Genomic DNA, 21,028 nt, shown 5'->3' on the forward strand with positions numbered 1-21,028 from the left:
AGTTATGACCAACCTAGATAGCATATTACAAAGCAGAGACATTACTTTGCCAAGAAAGGTCCGTCTAGTCAAGGCTATGGTTTTTCCAGCAGTCGCGTATGGATGTGAGAGCTGGACTTTGAAGAAAGCTGAGCGCCGAAGAATTGATGCTTTTGAACTGTGGTATTGGAGAAGACTCTTGAGAGTCCCTTGGACTGCAAGGAGATCCAACCAGTCCATCCTAAAGGAGATCAGTCCTGGGTGTTCATTGGAAGGACTGATGCTGAAGCTGAAACTCCAATACTTTGGCCACCTCATGAGAAGACTTGACTCATTGGAAAAGACCCTGATGCTGGGAGGGATTGAGGGCAGGAGGAGAAGGGGACGACAGAGGATGAGATGGCTGGATGGCATCACCTACTCGATGGACATGAGTTTGAGTGAACTCCGGGAGTTGGTGATGGACAGGGAGGCCTGGTGTGCTGTGATTCATGCGGTTGCAAAGAGTTGGACATGACTGAGTGACTGAACTGAACTGATGCTTAGACTTGATGAGAACATGCTCTAATTTTGATATAATTTACTTTGTTTATCCTTCCCTTTTGTTAAACTTTTCTTGAGTTTATAACTTACTTTTAATTTAAACCTGTCCATACCATTCTGGTATAGGTGTATCTTTATAAGAAGCATAATCAAATCTGATATCTTATCTTTCAATATCTGAATTTGTTTATATTTGTTGTTATCAGTGATGTAGTTAGACTTATTCCTACTATCTTACATTTTATTCACCACTTGCAGTATTTTTTTATCATAATTTGTCCCCTTTTTTGTTTCTAGTAGATTGAGAAATCTTCAAGCTTGCTGCAATTTTAGAATCTACAAATTGTATATCTATCTGTTTTTCATGCATGTTCATTCACTTCAGTAGTGTCCAACTCTGTGCGACCTTATGGGCTGTAGCCCAGCAGGCTCCTCTGTTCATGGGATTCTCCAGGTAAGAATACTGGAGTGGGTTGCCATGCCCTCCTCCAGGGGATATTCCTGACCCAGGGATGGAGCCCATGTCTTCTGCGTCTCCAGCATTGCACGCAGATTTTTTACCACTGAGCCACCGGGGAAGCCCATCTATCTGTTCAGGTTGTTTTAAATATTTAGCATATATTCTTAACTATAAATTTTTAATACATTCTAGTATCATTCCTTATTTGTATGCTGTTAAGGGCTTTAGCAGTATATGAAACAAAACTTGTAAAATATTGATTACTGCTAGAGCCAAGTGGTGGGTAAACTCTTATAAAGGATTCTGCTACTTTACTACCCATTAAGTACACACACACACAAAATCTTATTATTAAGAAGAGATTTTTTTAATATAAAACCTGGCTTCCCTGGTGGTTCAGGTGAAGTGTCTGCCTGCAATGCAGGAGATCCAGGTTCAATTCCTGGGTTGGGAAGATCCCTGGAGAAGTGAATGGCTACCCATTCCAGTCCCCTTCCTGGAGAATTCCATGGAGAGAGGAGCCTTGCAGGCTACAGTCCATGAGGTCACGAAGAGCCAGACACGACTAGGAGACTAACACTTCCACTTTTATATAAAAACATGCAAAAATTTGTTTTATGGAGGATTTTTCAGTTATAAACACATTTCCAGATATATTTTATCTGTTCCTGTGTTCACTGTTCTTTGGTTGTTTGGTTGTTTTTGAATGCCATGTTTTTCCTCTAAGTTCAGTTTTCTTCTTGGTGGAAAATGTTCTCAATAGCCTCTTCAGTGAGACTGTGTGGCAAACTTTATCTTTTTTTTGAGAGATAGTTTAACTGAGTATATAATTTTAGGTTGACAGTTATTTTTTCCTCAACGCTTTCATAGAGTTGCTCCTTTGTCTTCTGGCATCTATCATTATTGATTAGAAACTAAATGCCCATTTAATTATCATTTCTTTGTGCATTTCTTTGTTCCTCTGGCTGCTTTAAAATTTTTCTCTTTATTTGTAATACAGTGTCATCACAATGAGCCTTCTGTGTGAACTTTCTTTCTTTTTCCTTTTGGCCATGCCATGCAGCTTGTGGGATCTTAGTTCCCAGATCAGGGATTGAACCCTGAACCCAGGCCTCTTCAGTGAAAGCACCAAGTCCTAACCACTGACTGCTAAGGAATTCCCTAAATTTATTTCTATGTATACTACATGATATTTCTATATACACTGCTTGGCACTTTCATTCAAGAATATACATCTTTTTTTTCAATTCTAGAAAATTTTAATTATTATCTCATCAAATAATGCTTCTCCATAATTCCCTCCATTTTTTTTCTTCTGGAACTCCTGTTAGATATGCCTGAGGCCTCCAAAATGTATCCTTCACACCTTTAACTGATTGTTCATATTTTCCTTTATTAGTATGCTGGGTGAATTCCTCACCACACTTTTTCAGTTTACTAATTCTCTAATTGATTCTGATCTAGAGTTTGTCCCAGCTATTGATTTTTCTTTCAAGAGCTATTTTTGTTTCTGCTTGTTTTGTCTCCTGAACGGATATTATTCCTTGTTTATCCTTTTGAAAGAGTGGCATTAACATTGAGAAACTGGAAACTCCATGAAGTGGCAGATGTAGAACATTTTAGGTAGAAAAAGCAACTTTGGGACCTGATCTTGCCTAACCGTGCCCCCCCAAAAAAAACCTCTGTGTGCTTCTTAACCAGCATTATTTTCAACTTGGTCCTATCATATAAGCATAGCTGATAACTCAGCTTGTTGAATATATCTAGAGGTTTTTGGTGCTATATCCATGTGCGAATTACCCAAATTTGGGGTGTAAACAATATGATGGACAGGACTCTGAGTTCCTGACTGGGTCTTGCGTCACTGAGTAAGTGTACATTCTCTGACATACAGAAGCTCAGAAGCTTTACTTCCAGTAGGTCAACTGAGCCACTTTATATCCCAGAAATAAATGTGGCCAAGCACTTACTGACAACAGACTGCACGGCTGTTGTTGGGGTAAGTAACAAACTGCGAATTTTAAGCTATTCATGTGCTTTATGGAAAACAATAAAATAATCCTGTGAATATAAACAAAACAGTTAAATGACATTACTTAGCACCATCTTAATTATACACAAAAGTGCAAACTTGGGCATTAAGAGCATGTGGCAATATTCACTTTAAGGTGTCAAATACATGATTCAAATATTTCAAACTATGCTTATACTAACATTTTTTAGAATATGATTTAATTTGCAACAACAACAAAAAAGAAACCTAATCCTGGTTAAAATGTGAATATCCCTGGTTGTAAAACTACTGCTCCCACCCCCTAAATTCTGGGTGGTATTTTGGGTGGTGGTGGAAGTAGATAGCTCTGGTATTCTTTTGCTCATGTCATACTCCCTTTGATGATGCAGTCATAAGTCTCTTCTCTCCCTCTTCCTTCCTCACTCTGGCCAAGTACCATTCTTAGAGCTGCCTGTTTTGAACTGGAGTCTAATATTGTACTTTTGACTAGAAAACTAACACATTCACATCTCTTGCAGTGAGCTTGACCACCAACACCTTGTTAGACTGTCACTTCAGTAACTCGGAGTACTGACATACAGGCAGGTAAGGCAATCTGCTTGGAACAACCACTGGCTGTGTCCTCACCATCAGCCAACCATGGAGTCACACTGAATGTCTTCTTTTATACACTCAACAGTGTTGCCTTTGTCTGGCAATCACCTTCCTCATTTCTCACAGTGCTTCTAAAGTAAGAAATATTTAGATTAAAAAGGCTGACTACATTGAGCTTTAAATGTTTAACTCTCTCCTGAAATTCCTTGACAAAGTATAAATGATGCTAAGTCTTTCACATCGCAGAAGAAAAACAATCACACTATGGAGCTTGGCTAATTCCAGTAAGGCTTCTTCTTGGATGAAGTCATTCAAATACAGAAGTCATCTTCAAGAAAAGAGCACTCTCTCCAATTTCTCCTCAGGAGGAGGTAAGTGCCTTGAACGTGATGTTCACTTCCTTCAAGAGAACAATGGCCAATATAAGTGGAAATGTTTTCAACAAAGAACATGCTGTTTTCAATTCAACATCCTGTTTCAATTCACTACCAAATGCCCATACGGAATGACGGTTTAGTGCCAAGGAAATCTATGGTCTCATAAGTCAACAGAACAAGTCGATTAATATGAAAGCAAACTCACATTTTAAAAAATAATTTTACTTATTTAAGCCGAGTGGGTCTTTGTTGCTGTGCAGGCTTTCTCTCTAGTTGCAGTGGCTTGTCTTATCACAGAGGATGGCTCCAGGGCATGCAGGCTTCAGCAACTGTGGCAGTGAAGTTGAGGCTCCCCGGCTGAGAAGCACAGGCTCAACAGTTGTGGCACTTGGACTTAGTTGCTGCGAGGTATGTGGAATTTTCCCAGATCAGGGACTGAACACTTGTCTCCTGCATTGGCAGGCAAATTCCTTACCACTGACCCACCAGGGAAGCCTCGCAAATTCACATTTTAAAATAGTTCTTCCATTGGTTTAGATGCTAAGTATAAGTAATGTTAATTTCAACAAAATTTATTTTTAAGTGCAACCTGCTAAGATAGGATGAATGTTCTCATTAACAAACTTCCCATGGCTTGTGAGGTTTCTCCTGCCAGGCTAACAACGGCTGGCATGATATGGTCCCTGCCATCACTTCCAATCACAATCCATGCCTTATGCCACTTGCCAATTTTGTTCTATCAGTAATTGTCAATCCTAAAGGTAATCAACCTTGAATATTCATTGGAAGGACTGTTGCTGAAGCTCCACTACTTTGGCCACCTGATGCAAAGAGCCGACTCATTGGAAAAGACCCTGGTGTTTGGAAAGATTGAAGGCAAAAGGAGAAGAGGACGGCAGAGGATGAGATGGTTAGATAGCATTATCGACTCAATGGACATGAATTTGAGCAAACTCAGGGAGATAATGAAGTACAGGGGAGCCTGGTGTGCTGCAGTCCATAAGGTGCAAAGAGACGACATGACTAACTGAACAACAACAGTAGCTGCACCTGTCTTCTGTTAGCAACTAGAAATGCCAAGATATTCCCAATCACTGGGTTTCTGCTCTTAAATTTTTATCTGCCCAGAGTATGCTTCTGCCTATTCTTAACTATGAAATCTTCCCTGACCACCCTAATCCAAATTAAGTCATCTTTCATAGTCCTTGTCATGCACTCCGTTGACTTCCTGCACAGCACGGATTAGAGGCTGAAACTTCTTATTTACTGATTACTGGAGGTCTGTTTCCCTACACCAGAATGTAAGCCCCATGAAGGCGGAGGATCTGATTTTTCTTATGCTCAATCCCTAGACCTTATGTTTCTGCCATGAAGTCTACTAGCTATGACATCTTCTTGATTTAGAAAAAAAATAATTGTGATTCAAACAATAAGTGCATAAATGACGATCTGGACTTCATGCAGCATTGACCTAAAATGGTATTTAGGGAATTCTGAAAGCCACAGACACTAGGCTTTTTTTGGTTTGAGATTTTTGAATTCAATTTGTTAATGCTGCAGGATGGCCACTAGAGGGAGACATAGTCAAATACTATACTCAAGTTCTAAGTTTAGGGGTTTTTTTTTTCCCCCTTAGAATTTTGGAAGTCCTGTAGCCCAAGGCTCTTCTCGGCTTCCCTGAAAGATGTCCAGCCATTCAGTTTCTTTTAAAACAAACCGAAAAAGTTATGATGAGCAATTTTCTATCCTGTAGGACCGACTCCACTAGGCACCAACTCACTTAGAAAATCCTCTTTCTTATTGATCTGTTCGTAACTACCCCTTCTTGCCCTCCTCCAGAGTATTAAGAAACGGACACTATCTTGGGCCCTATCCTCAGCCTCATTGTCTAGGATAATCTTTGGAACTTGTAGCTGGCCAATCCCAGCATGCCTCACACATTTCTCATCCTTGGTCATGATGGAAAGTTATTGGGTTTTCTCTCCTGTGACCCCTGGCCAACTACTTCTTCCCTCATCTTTACACTATACCCTGTTCCACAATAAATGAACTCCCCAACATTGTCAACTCCCTGCTATCCCAGAAAGCACCTCCATCCTCTTGCCTTGAAATGGCACTCATGCAGTGCTGGTGGGCTTCCCAGGAGGCTCAGTGGTAAAGAATCCACCTGCCAAGCAGGAGACACAAGGTTCAGTCTCTGGGTCAGGAAGATCCCCTGGAGGAGGAAATGGCAACCCACTCCCATATTCTTGCCTGGAGAATCCCATGAACAGAGGAACCTGGTGGGCTACAGTCCATAGGGTCGCAGAGAGTCAGACACAACTAAGCAACTAAAAAACAATCACCTGCATCTGCCTGCAGTGAAGATGCTGGTTTTCTGAGGTTCCCAGGACCACGGGCAGGGTTGGCATTCACTCTACACTGTCACATGTTCATCATCATTTGTCCAGCCAGTGTAGAAGACTGCGGGGGCTCTCATTTCCACCCAGCACCACCCATTTTGAGTGACTTCAGCAACTATGTATAACAAGTCCATCACCCTAGCCCCTTCATTCCACCCACACCGGGGACCTTCCACTGGACCTCGAATTTACCCTAGTAATTGTCTCTCCAGCTCACACAGTAACCCCTCTACCATATGCATCCTTCATTCTCATTAAGATGTCCACTGCATTTCCTCCCAACTGACCACGTGACTCAGTCTTGTCACTTCTTTTCCTATCCAGCTTACGCTCCCACTATTATTTTCCACCTAACTACCTTTTTCTACTTATATTTCTTCCCTAACCTTTCTCCCAGCCAAAATCACAACTGAATAAATCCAGCTGTTCTCCTTTTTTCTTCCTACACCAATCACTGCTGGTGAAGATATCAGTAGCAAATATACTGTATGTATGTATGATATAGTACTATTATTATCTACATATTACAAATGTGAACAATAAATAAGTAAGTTGCCCAAGATCACATAACTAGTAAGCCAGATAGTCTGCCTTAATCAGAGGTCTTTAAAGTATATAAAGTAAAAATGGATAGAACTACAGGGAGAAATTGACAAATTAATCATCCAAGGTGGAAATTTCAATTTATCTCTCCAAATTATTGATGTTAGACATTCCAAAACTTAGTAAAGATACACATGTTGAGAACACTTAGCAAGTTTGATTTAGTGGGCGTATGTGAAACCCTGACCCCCACAACTAGACAGTATATATGGCACATTTACAAAAATTGCCAGTGAACTACGCCAGTGATTCTCCACATTGTTGGTCTCAGGAACCCTTTATACTATTAAAAATTACTGAAGACTCCAAAATCCTGTTTGTGGAGGTTATATTTACTGATATTTACTATATTAGAAACAAAAACTGAAAGATGATTTTGCGCTTATGAACAATAAATACAAATACGTATTTAAATTAACAATACCATTGTATGTTAACATAAGTAACATTTTTATGAAAGATAGCTTTTTTTAATTAGTGAGAAAATGACATTGTTTCACATTTTGGCAAGTTTCGTTAATGCTTGGCTTAACAGAAAACAGCTGGAGCTCTGTGACAATCTAGAAGGATGGGATGGGGTGAGAGGTGGGAGGGAGGGTCAAGAGAGAGGGGACATATGCATACCCATGGCCAATTCATATTGATATATGGCAGAAACCAACACAATATTATAAAGCAATTATCCAATTAAAAATAATTAAAAAAAAAAGAAAACAGCTGGATTCTCCAGCAGCTTCTGCTTTCCATCTGTTGTGATAGGTTGTTTTGTGATAGTGGTCTAGTCACTGAGTCGTGTCTAAGTCTTGTGACCCTATGGGTTGTAGCCCACCAGGCTCCTCTGCCCATGGGATTTCCCAGGCAAGAATACTGGAGTGGGTTGCCATTTCCTTCTCCAGGGCATCTTCCTGACCCAGGGATTGAACCCAGGTTTCCTACATTACTGATTGAGCTAGGTTGTTTTGGTGGAAGTCTATGAAGAAATCCAACCTGACCCATGAGAATGAGAAAAGCAGCCAGCCACCGAGGCCCAGCAGGACTTGGTGTCACCAGGAGCAGGCCTGGCACTCACAGCTGGCCTTGGTGGTCAAGGTCACAGAACATTCCCATCAGAGCCAGTCCATGACCATAATGGACCAAGACACAAACAAGACCATGAACTTGTCTAAGCCACACAAGTGCCCAAACATCTCCCTGTTCTGGCTGAGTAACCTCTGCTTCTTTACAGCTACAGCATTGCTCCTGTCGGCCTTTCTGTGTTAGTTTTCTGTGGCTGTGGAAGAAATTACAACAGAAATGTATTCTCTCCCAGTTCTGCAGTCAAAAGGGAGAAGGCCGGGTGTTGGCAGGGTGCACTCCATCTGAAAGCTCGAGGGGAAGATCTTTCCTCATCTCTTCCGGTTTCTGGAGGCTCCGGGAGTTCCCTGGCCTGTGATCACATCACTCCAGTGTCTGCTTCTGTCCTCCTGTGGCCTTCTCCTTTGTGTCCTCCTCAAAAGTCCCTCTGCCTTTCTCTGTAAGGAAACTTGTCATGGAGTTAGGACCTACCCAGAAGACAAACCAGGAAGATCTCATCTGGAGATCTTAATTGTAACTGTCTGCAAGGCGGGATTCCCCCCCACCCCCCACCAAATGAGCTAACATAGATTCTGGGGTAAGGTTGTGGACATATTTTTTGAGGGGTCAACCCACTATACCTTCTATACATAAGATTTATTAAGAAGCCAAATCAGAATTACCCCACATCCTGATAGTATCCAATCTAGAATAAAGCTGTTTTCTTAAACCCTCCTACCAAATCACTGAACCAAACCCAGATCCTATGTCTTTTCTCAAATCATCTTACCAAGGCTGCAGACAACTCCTGCTGGTGTATATTCTCCTTCCCTGCAATGAGTAATAAACCCACCTGGTTCAATTACTGCTCTGTTCTTGGTGGTGTTTATCCAGAAGCACTGACACATAGATATGTAGCTATCTTTTCAGATCATTGTGAATGTTCTTCTCTGATACTAAACTACACTCAAATTCAGCAAGTGATCATTTCTTAAAGGTTCCTGGACAATGGACTCTGAAACCACATCAGTGAACTTTACACACCCTGCGACATGAAAATCCAGCAGACTGCTGTGCACCTCGAGTCCGTCTTTCACTCCCGCATAACTTTGGACATCATACATTGATCATTTGGAAAATAATTGTTCATGAAGTATATATATATCTGTCCAAACTTGACACATTTCATTATATAACATGTATTTTTAAAAATTATATTTGTTGATATCACCACCAATCTCATAAGAAAAGTCCTTATGTGTTAGGAAGCTGTCAAAATTCCCTAAATTTGAATTTTCCCTCAAGGCTCAAATGTTATCACTGACCATAATCATTTCACAATTTTTCAAAGTGGCAGGTTTACTACAACCATTTTCAAGAAAATAGCTGCCAGATACTCAAGTCTGAATAACCAAGGTTTGCTTGTCAGTTGTTCTCTTCAGTTTGGAAAAAAAAAAGAAGTATTTCATTAAAAAAAAAAAAGCTGATTCTGCTTTCAACTTATCCACACAAGTACTTTTCCATGGGAAAATCATCACACTTTGAAATGCAACAAAAATGCTTAATGTGTACTTTCCATTTTGTTAAACAGTAATAAATAGATGTGCTCTCAAGGTAAATAAGAATTATTAAAAATATAACATGGGGAACACATGTATACCTGTGGTGGATTCATTTTGATATTTGGCAAAACTAATACAATCATGTAAAGTTTAAAAATAAAATTTAAAAAATAAATTAATTAATTAAAAAAATAAATAAATAACAATTAAAAATATATATACATAACTTCTTTTTTTTTTTTAATATAACTTCTTTACTGCTTCATCAAAGACATTCTTAAGTGAAACTGAATTTTTTTTTCCTGAAACTTTATGGTGGTGAAGAATACAACGATACACAGTTTTGGGCCACCACCAGGATTCATGCCAGGGCACCAGCAGTTTTGCCCATCACATGCAAATAGCAACACAGTAAGAAAAGCAAGTAATGTCCCAGTATTGTTATGAAAATAGTTTTGACTTCATAGTTCTTCTAAAAGGGTCTTGGGAATCCCCAGGGATCTGAAGACCACACTTGAGAATCGCTGAACTAGGGTGTAAAGCAAGTCTCAACAAATTGAAATGAATAGATATCAATTATACAAAACAAAATCTCTGCCCACAATGCGATTTAATAAGACACATAATTACACACACACACACACACACAGAAAATGTCCCCTTCTATCTGGAAATTTTGGAACATTCTTTAAACAATCTGTTGGTCAAAGGAGAAGTCATAACAGAAATTTTTTAAGAATATGCTTAGAACTGAATAGTGACAAAAATTTAACATGACAAAACCTGTGAGATATAGCAAAAGTGATATTTAAGGAAAATTTGAGCCTTAAATGCTTATATTAGAAAAGAAGAGAAGTAATCACCTAAATAGTTGTTAAGTTTAAAGTATTAACAGCAACAGAATGGGCCCAAAAACAAAGAAAGATGATGATGATAAAAGAAAAAATTACAGACATAAAAGGAAGAAAGAAATGATAGGAGGATCAACAAACCCCAAATTTGATTCTTTGAAAAGATACACACTTCCAGAAAGGGCACCCTCACGCACTATTTGTAAGTTGATGCAGCAACTGTGGGAAACAGTGTGGAGATTTCTCAAAAAATTAAAAATAGAATTACCATCTTATTCAGCAATTTCACTTTTTGGGTATTTCCTAAAGAAAACAAAAATCACCAGCTAGAAGAGATATATCTACTTCAATGTTCATTGCAGCATTATTCACAATAGCCAAGATACAGAAACAAGCTAAATGTCCACTGACAGAGGAAGAAAATGTGGCATATACACACACGGGAAGATAATTCTCCTGGAGGACACTGCTTTACGTGACATGAGCCAGTTGCAGAAGGACAAATACTACAAGATCCTACTTCTGTGAAATATCTAAAATAGACTGAGAGACGTAGATAGTAGAATGGTGGTTGCCAGAGTCTAGGGTGGAACAGGGTGGGGTAGAGGGGGGGGATGGGGAATTGTTGTTCCACAGGTATAAATTTTCAGTTATGCAAGATGAATCAGTTCTTGACAGTTACTATGCTGTGACCTAGAGTTCACCATTAAAACGGTCAGAGTCATGGAGGTCTTTTTGGTTATTAATGACTATTGGTACACTCTATGCTGCTGCTGCTGCTGCGTCACTTCAGTTGTGTCTAACTCTGTGTGACCCCATAGACGGCAGCCCACCAGGCTCCCCCGTCCCTGGGACTCTCCAGGCAAGAACGCTGGAGTGGGTTGCCATTGCCTTCTCCAATGCATGAAAGTGAAAAGTGAAAGTGAAGTCACTCAGTCGTGTCCGACTCTTTGCGACCCCACAGACTGCAGTGTACCAGGCTCCTCCATCCATGGGATTTTCCAGGCAAGAGTACTGGACTGGGGTGCCATTGTCTTCTCCATGCAATATATCTAAATTGAATTATGGTACCAAATAGAGTACTATACTCCAGTATTCTTGGGCTTCCCTGGTGGCTCAGATGGTAAAGAATTCACCTGCAGTGGGGGAGACCTGGGTTTGATCCCTGGGTCAGAAAGATCCCTTGGAGGAGGGCATGGCAACCCATTCCAGTATTCCAGCCCAACCAGAGGAGCCTGGTGGGCTACAGTCCACAGGGTCGCAAAAAAAGTCTGACAAGACTGAGTGACTAAGCACAGCACACAGCACAGGAAGAGAGAGGAACTGCCTCAACTTTTTAAGAGAATCTCCAAAAAACCATAGCTAACATGATTATTCATGGTAAAGGAACAAATTCCTTCCTCCTAAGATCAGGAACAAGGCAAGGTGTCCCTTCCCACCCCTTTTACTCAGTGTAGTGCTAGATGTTTGCTAATAATGGTTTGTCTTATGCTGATGTATCTTGGAAGCAATTAAACACCCATTGTGGAGATCAAACACTCATTTAAGTTGTCCAGCACAGAGGAGCTGCAGGTGGTGGGGTAAGGTATCCAAGGAGAAAGATTCTTCTACGAAGCCCGTCTCTCCCTACCATCTGTTTATTCCAAAGGAATGTGTCTGGAATGCAAAGTGTACAGGTAATACTTGGAAACCCACAGGTCCCAAGAGGCCCAGGCAGGTGTCCAAACAAGTGAAGAGAAGCTGCTCTGACTTTCTGCCCCAGGAGGCTATCGCAGCCATGACTATGGCCACATAAATATCCAGCCCCTCTTAAAAGTAAACTTCATTATTTTCCAGATTTACTGTTTTTTTAATGATATGATTTGTAATGTATTTCAGAGGTGAAATATTCTAGACACCTCAAATCCTTTTTCAAACCAAATTAGATCCAAATAAGTCAAGGCTATGGTTTTTCCAGTGGTCATGTATGGATGTGAGAGTTGGACTGTGAAGAAAGCTGAGCACTGAAGAATTGATGCTTTTGAACTGTGGTGTTGGAGAAGACTCTTGAGAGTCCCTTGGACTGCAAGGAGATCCAACCAGTCCATCCTAAAGGAGATCAGTCCTGGGTGTTCATTGGAAGGACTGATGCTAAAGCTGAAACTCCAATACTTTGGCCACCTCATGCGAAGAGTTGACTCATTGGAAAAGACTCTGATGCTGGGAGGGATTGGGGGCAGGAGGAGAAGGGGACAACAGAGGATGAGATGGCTGGATGGCATCACCAACTCGATGGACGTGAGTCTGAGTGAACTCCAGGAGCTGGTGATGGATAGGGAGGCCTAGCATGCTGTGGTTCATGGGGTCGCAAAGAGTCAGACATGACTGAGCAACTGAACTGAACTGAAGGTTCAAACATGAATACATAATCCCCTTGGTTCTTCCCAGATAGACAGTCCTACCCAAAATGCACAGCTGAAGAGATGAAGCAGGTCACCTGGCCCTTCCTTAATATCTCTGTGCCTCAGTTTCCTCACCTGTAATGTCATGATCATAATAATTCTTATCTTGTAGGGACATGACAGGGATGAAAGGAACTAATTCCAGGGAAGCACTGAGAGCAGTTCTTGCACCTGATAGGCTTCCTAAAGGGAAGTGCCCCCAGCCTTCTGCCCATATTTATTGAGGGATCGGTCTTTTGGAAGAGCACAGGGGAGACTGCTTTCTGTGAATCTCATTCTGCATCCAGAAGTGATTAGTCAACACTGTAGTTGCTCATCACCATGAACGGAAGGCTGATGAAAAGAGATAGCATTAGGAAAGGGAGCCTGAGATCACCCACTGGCTTGCCTGCAGCTGCATCCATTGATGTCTTATTTGGTCTGATTTTCTTTACCTGCCTGGCCCCCTGAGGCATTTGCGTCTGTGATGTCTGATGTTTCGCTAATCTTCTACATTAGAGAATTCCCCCACCGCTTCAGCCAAACAGCCATGGTTGAATGGCTGAGAGAGAGCAGTCCTCTCAGAAGTAAGGGAATAAAGGAAAGATTTTAGCATCTGCCTCCACTTTACAATAAGTCACTTATTTAAAGTCTCATGTGTGAAAACTTAAGACTAAGTGGAGGAGGGGTTGAGGGTGGATTTTAAGGATTTTCAAGGGTACTTTGGTTACCTGTGTGCGGATGCCTTCTGTTTGCCCTCCTGATCCTTACTCTGCCTTCCCCATCACGCTCTGTGCCCAGGACCGCATCCCCAGGCTACTCTGCCCTCTGGTTTCTGGTTGAATTCAGCCAAAGTTTGGGGCAGGGGGCAGGGGAGAGAGGGAGGGGCAGGATAGTAAGGCTGAGTGTTTTATTTCCCAGCAGGGTCACTTCAGAGGTCCCTGCTCCTGTCAGGTGACCATGTCCATTCAGCTGTGTCTCCAGATTCCTGTAACTACTCCCTCCCATGGCCTCTGCAGGTCTAGGATGGAGACAGAGCCTGCTGTTACACGCACTGGGCACCTACACACAGCCGACACCTTGGTTAAGTAGTCTCTGAAGTAATAAGAAGTACATAGTGGTCTCTGCCCCCTGGTTCCCGACACAGAGCTCCTAAAATCCTTGTAAATAGGAGTCCTAGGAAAATCTCATGCTGTAATATTCAGGCCTGATCCAGAGCTCCTAAGACCTTTGTAATTTTCTGGATGATAGGAATGTCTTTTGTTGTAGTGAGGCAACTCTGGGTGAGCTCTTGGAAGGAGGCTTGTCACCAAAAAGCCCAAGTTATGATTAGAAGCTTGGAAATTTCAGTTGCCACCCCTCCCCCAAGTCTCCGGAGAGGGAAGAAGGGTTGGAAGTGGAGCTAATAATAGAGAATTGATGCTTTGGAACTGTGGTGTTGGAGAAGACTCTTGAGAGTCCCTTGGACTACAAAGAGATCAAACCAGTCAATCCTAAAGGAAATCAACCCTAAATATTCATTGGAAGGACTGATGCTGAAGCTCCAATACTTTGGCAACCTGATGTGAAGAACTGACTCATTGGAAAAGACACTCATGCTGGGAAACATCAAAGGCAGGAGGAGAAGGGGGCAACAGAGGATGAGATGGTTGGATAGCATCACCGACTCAAAGGACATGAGTTTGAGCAAACTCCAGGAGCTGGTGAAGGACAGGGAAGCCTGGCATGCTGCAGTCCATGGGGTCGCAAAGAGTCAGACATGACTGAGTGACTAAACAACATAGCCAGAAGATGAAGCCTCCATAAAAATCCCCAGTGTACAGGATTCAGAGAGCTTCTGGGTTATGAACACATCCATGTGCCAGGAAGGTGGCAGACCCCAATCCACAAGGACCAAAACTCTGACACTCAGTTTCCTTCCAGACCTGCCCTATGAACCTCTTCACATTTATACACATTAAAATATCCCTTGCAATAAATCAGCAACAGTACATAAACTTTTTCTTGGGTCCTGAGAGCCACTCACAAATTATTGAACCTGAGGAGACGGTGGTGGGAAACTCCAGTCTGTAGCCAAGTCAGACAGAAGCTGTGGGTAGCCTGGGGACCTACTACTACTTGGGGGTGGCCTCTGCATTGAAGCGCACTCTTGTGGGATTGAGCCCTTCACTTATGAATTCTGCACTAACTCCAATTAGTGTAAGGATTGAATTGATACCAGGACACCTAGCTGGTGTCAGAGAAACAGTCATTGTGGGAAGAACCTACAATCTGTGTAGGGGAGAGTAAGGGAAAAGACGGTTAGTTTTCCTAGACATCCTCTCATGAAACTCTTCGCAGGTATCTTCCTTTGACAGAGCCATCTATTTCCTAGCACTATATCTGAATATATCTGAGTATATGGCACAAATAGATCTATCTTCACCTTTTCATCTTTGAACCTAACCCCTGGGTGAAGTGTAATTAGACCAAGGGCCCAGGGTCAACAAGGATGGTAGATTCCAACCTCAGTATGAAAATTCTCAAGAATACAGAAAGTACAACTTTTTATACTTGTCTATAACCCAACTTAATTTCTATTTTAGCCCCAATCTTCCAGGGTTGCAGAAACACATCAGTCTCAGGGTCCCCCCTGACAATTAAACTATAATTAATAAGTTTAAGAATAGAACTACCCACTAGAGATTTGGGAGCCAAGAGGAGGAATACCTAACACGACATCAAAAGAGAGACAAAGGAGTGCCAGGGAACTTCCTGGAGAGTGTGGTGTCTGAGCAGACAAAAGTACGAATGGAGTTAACCAAGCAAACAGAGAAAACTTCATGATAAGCACAGGGTACAGCCCAAGCAAAGGCACGGAGGCAAGAAACAGCAGGATGCCTAGGAGACTACAAGCAAGTCAATGCTTTTGGAGTGGACAGGGAGAGATGACTGATAAACCAGTGACCAGATTTTTTTTTTTAACTGAGATATAACTTATTTACTATGTTATGTTAATTTCTGCTATACAGCAAAGTGATTCAGTTTTATATATATATATATACATACATACATATCCTATTAAAATATTCTTTTCCATTATGGTTTATCACCAGATATTGAATATAGTTCTTTGTGCTATACAGTACAACCTTGCTCTTTAATCTATCCTATATAAACAGCTTATATCGGCTAACCCCAAATTCCCAATTCATCTCTCCCCCAATTCCCTCCCCCTTGACAACATCTGTTCTCTATGAAGCAGTGACCAGATCTTGAAGGGTTCTGTTACATCAGGTTAAAGAGCTTAGATTTTCTCTCTTAGATCAGTGATCCCCGAGGGGGAAGGGTGTGTGTACACAGGAAGCTTTACGGTAGAAAGTACTAGAGCTCACACTTTAATTTTGGGGTGTGTGTATGTTTTATAATGTATATATTAGTGCCATGGGAAATGTATAATACACAAATAAATACTAGACATACACTGAAGTTTGGGTTCAACCTCAGATTCAACTATAATCTGAACTGACTTTGGTTTTGACTAAGTGCCCTTTGAATGTCATTTCTTTCATGCTGAAGCCTGTGTGTAATCAGCGATCCTGTGGAAGTATACAGTTCAGTTCAGTCGCTCAGTCATGTCCAACTCTTTGCAACCCCATGGACTGCAGCATGCCAGGCTTCCCTGTCCATTACCAACTCCTGGATCTTGCTCAAGTTCATGTCCATCGAGTCAGTGATGCCTTCCAACCATCTTGTTCTCTGTCATCCCCTTCTCCTCCTGTCTTCAATCTTTCTTTGGAAAGATTGCTGTGGAAGGATACACAGCCTATCTAATCAGTGTAACAGCAACAACTGAACAAAACATTTGTTTGGTTTCACTGTATTAGAATATTTGTTTTCCAAAGTGACTGAGCTTTCTAGATGTAACTTTGAGTCAATTTTCCTTATGTAATTATAAGTAGAAATTCTATCAGTTGGATAAAATATATATGAATGTATATTTATTGCTGCCAGAGTAAAATGCTGCAATTATTAGTGATGACTGTGAAGCTAAAATCTTTACATGTGAAATCAATTCAATTCAGTTCAGTTCAGTCGCTCAGTCATGTCCGACTCTTTGCAACCCCATGAACCGAAGCACGCCAGGCCTCCCTGTCCATCACCAATTCCCAGAGTCCACCCAAACCCATGTCCATTGAGTCGGTGATGCCATCCAACCATCTCATCCTCTGTTGTCCGCTTCTCCTCCTGCCCTCAATCTTTCCCAGCATCACGGTCTTTTCCAATGAGTCAGCTCTTCACATCAGGTGGCCAAAGTATTGAAGTTTCAGCTTCAACATCAATCCTTCCAATGAACATCCAGGACTGATCTCCTTTAGGGTGGACTGGTTGGATCTCCTTGCAGTCCAAGGGACTCTCAAGAGTCTTCTCCAATACCATAGTTCAAAAGCATCAATTCTTCTGCGCTCACTTCTCTTTATAGTCCAACTCTCACATCCATACATGACCACAGGAAAAACCATAGCCTTGACTAGATGGACATTTGTTGACAAAGTAATGTCTCTGCTTTGTAATATGCTGTCTAGGTTAGTTATAACTTTCCTTCCAAGGAGTAAGTGTCTCTTAATTTCATGGCTGCAATAACCATCTGCAGTGATTTGGAGCCCAGAAAAATAAAGTCAGCCACTGTTTCCACTGTTTCCCCATCTATTTGCCATGAAGTGATGGGACCAGATGCCATGATCTTAGTTTTCTGAATGTTGAGCTTTAAGCCAACTTTTTCACTCTTCTCTTTCACTTTCATCAAGAGGCTCTTTAGTTCTTCTTCACTTTCTGCCATAAGGGTGGTGTCATCTGCATATCTGATGTTACTGATATTTCTCCTGGCAATCTTGATTCCAGCTTATGCTTCCTCCAGCCCAGTGTTTCTCATGATGTACTCTGCATATAAGTTAAATAAGCAGGGTGACAATATACAGCCTTGACATACGCCTTTTCCTATTTGGAACCAGTCTGTTGTTCCATGTCCAGTTCTAACTGTTGCTTCCTGACCTGCATACAGATTTCTCAAGAGGCAGGTCAGGTGGTCTGGTATTCCCAACACTTTCAGAATTTTCCACAGTTTATTGTGATCCACACAGTCAAAGGCTTTGGCATAGTCAATAAAGCAGAAATAAATGTTTTTCTGGAACTCTCTTGCTTTTTCCATGATCCAGGGGATGGTGGCAATTTGATCTCTGGTTCCTCTGCCTTTTCCAAACCAGCTTGAACATCTGGAAGTTCACGGTTCATGTATTGCTGAAGCCTGGCTTGGAGAATTTTGAGCATTACTTTACTAGTGTGTGAGATGAGTGCAATTGTGCGGTAGTTTGAGCATTCTTTGGCATTGCCTTTCTTTGGGATTGGAATGAAACCTGACCTTTTCCAGTCCTGTGTCCACTGCTGAGTTTTCCAAATTTGCTGATATATTGAGTGCAGCACTTTCACAGCATCATCTTTCAGGATTTGAAATAATTCAACTGGAATTCCATCACCTCCACTAGCTTTGTTCATAGTTGCAAGGAGCTGCCCGAGAGAATGGGGTCCTTTGTCTGAAGGACACAGCCCTGGGAGCTGCCTCAGTCCTTGAGGGTTTGCTTGCAAACATAGCTCTCTGTCCCGCCACCCCAGAGATTAGGCGAATATTTACTGCAGACACCTGGAGTTCTGTGCAAACTTCTCACACACAGGGAGATGTTATCTGGTGTAAGAAATAATAACAGGGTGCCATTCCCATGCTCTCAAGATTTCTTGTGACGTTTTGTAAGATGTATAGGTCAACAAAGAAAATGTTAACTGTCTTGTCTTTCTCACGCTCTCCTGTATAAATATAAGATGCTGAATAAAGCTGGTGTCAGACCGCTCCCCTTTGTGGAGACGTGTCTGAACCTCTTGACCCCATCTTTGTTGTAGAATTCTTTGCTGTAGTTTTCTTTCTCAGCCCCGCCGTGCATGTTCTTGGGACCTGATCAACTTTGCCGGCTGGCACTGGCAGGTGGCGCCCGAACAGGGACTTGGGAATCGGAGCGTGACGATGGCCGCTGCCTGCCAAGATTGAGGTAAGTAATGAGGAATTCCTAATTATTTGAAGTAAAGGGCAGGGAGTGTTATTGTCAAGAGTAATAAATCATGGGACAAGGCAATAGCCGCCAGTTATTTGTACATATGTTGAAAACTATGTTAAAAGGTAGGGGAATTCATGTAAATAAGTTACAGCTGGAGAAGTTTTTACTTTTTGTAGAAGAAGTTTGTCCCTGGTTTCCAGAGGAAGGAACAGTTAGTCTGGAAACTTGGAAAAAGGTAGGAAAACAATTGCAGACATATTATTCCTTACATGGTCCCAATCGTGTCCCTGTGGATACTTTTTCTTTGTGGACTCTCATAAGAGACTGTCTGGATCCTGAACATGAGGGGCATAAAATTCAAATGGCTCTCCAAGATTCCACAGAACCCGAAGTTACAGAGCCTTCCGCCCCTCCGCCTGAGCCGCTTTATGCCGTGCCTGAGGGAACAGCTTGTAAGGCTGGAGGGAATGATGATGTGTTAAGCTCTGATGAACAGAAAGAGTTCAATGAACAAGCGGCTCAGTACCATAGAGAGGATATGCCTTGGGAGATGATGGTTAGCATACAATCCCCCTCAGGAAAAGGGGAATTAAAACATTCAGGGCTTTCCGAAGAACAGCTGGAAAATTTAATTCAAAAAATTGTTATAACAGTAAAGAAGGATGCACAGGGAGACTCCCACTTCAGCCAGCCTATGCCTCCAACATATCCTCCCTCAGTTCTTGCTGGGCTCAATCCACCTGCACCTTTCGTAGAACCACGAGAGCCTGTAACTATCCCTGCTTCTTTGCCCGGTGATAACATAAAAATTAAAAGTGAGATATTATTATCTCCTCTTCAACAAGCGATTAAGTGAGCTAATGAAGAAGGAGAACATATTCCCGGGTTTTCAGGAATCTATCCAGTGTTTGAAAATGCTCAACAGCAGAGGTATTATGAACCGCTACCCTTCAAACAACTAAAAGAGTTAAAAGTGGCTTGTGCACAATACGGCCCGACTGCACCGTTTACTCAGGCTATTATAGAGGCTTTAGGAAATCAAAATCTGCCACCTAATGATTGGAAACAGGTTGCTTGGGCTTGTTTATCTGGAGGAGATTATTTACTATGGAAATCTGAGTTTGCTGAGCAGTGTGGGATCACAGCCGATATCAATCGGCAACAGGGACTGAACACCACTTATGAAATGATGGTGGGAGAGGGAGATTATTGAGACACTAATAATCAACTTAATTATTTGCCTGGAGCCTACCCTCAGATTAGTGCTTATGGAAACAGCTTCCAAATTCTGATAAAAAGACTGAAGATTTATCTAAAATTCGCCAGGGGCCAGATGAACCATATCAGGATTTTGTTGCCTGCCTGCTTGAGGCAATTGGGAAAATGATAGGGGATGAGCAGGCGGGAATGGTGTTGGCTAAACAGCTTGCTTATGTTTCAGTTTAGCGACAATTGGGTTATTGCCTTAGCTGGTTTTAGTAGACGGCTTGATAATCATTATCCCTCAGGTAAAATTTCACAATTTTCTCACTATCACCAATTTCTCTTCCCCAAAATCGTTGTTTCTCAGCCCCTTGCCGACGCCCTAACTGTATTTACTGATGGCTCTTCTAATGGAATAGCTAGTTTGATTATACAGGATAATCCTACCACCTGGCACACTAATTATAAGTCTGCTCAAGAAGTAGAACTATTTGCCATTTTTCAGGCTCTATTACAAATCTCTGCTCCATTCAATTTATATTCTGATAGTCAATATATCATAAGAGCCTTAAACACTATTGAGACTGTTCCATTTATTGGTACCCTGAATTCTACTATTCAAACTCTTTTTCGTGATATACAACATTTAATTTGCTCCAGAGTTAACAAATGCTATTTCGGTCATATCCGTGCTCACTCTAGACTTCCTAGACCTTTAACAGGAGACAATGCTTTGACTGACGAAGCTACATGTATGATATTTCCTTAATTGGAACAAATGGCAAAAACTTCTCACAGCTTACACCATCAAAACAGCAATAGCTTAAGACTTCAATCTGACATTACTCAAAAAGCTACCAGACAGATTGTTAAACAATGTCAAA

General features: G+C 41.6%; 1 protein-coding gene across 1 annotated transcript; it reads left to right on the forward strand.

The window, feature by feature from the left end:
• Positions 1-19,002: 19,002 nt before the first annotated feature.
• Positions 19,003-20,187, forward strand: LOC107132928 (endogenous retrovirus group K member 7 Gag polyprotein-like). Its single transcript, XM_024999401.2, has one exon. It carries the CDS (start codon positions 19,006-19,008, stop codon positions 19,795-19,797), a length of 792 nt encoding a protein of 263 aa, XP_024855169.1. The 5' UTR covers positions 19,003-19,005; the 3' UTR covers positions 19,798-20,187.
• Positions 20,188-21,028: the final 841 nt, after the last annotated feature.

This window comes from Bos taurus, chromosome 11 (genome assembly GCF_002263795.3).
Source record: "Bos taurus isolate L1 Dominette 01449 registration number 42190680 breed Hereford chromosome 11, ARS-UCD2.0, whole genome shotgun sequence".
In the NCBI taxonomy this organism is placed as follows: Eukaryota; Metazoa; Chordata; class Mammalia; order Artiodactyla; family Bovidae; genus Bos; species Bos taurus.

What these genes read in the sequence shown, in the direction of transcription:
- LOC107132928 (XM_024999401.2), top strand. Translation starts at nt 19,006, where the DNA reads ATGGGACAAGGCAATAGCCGCCAGTTATTTGTACATATGTTGAAAACT.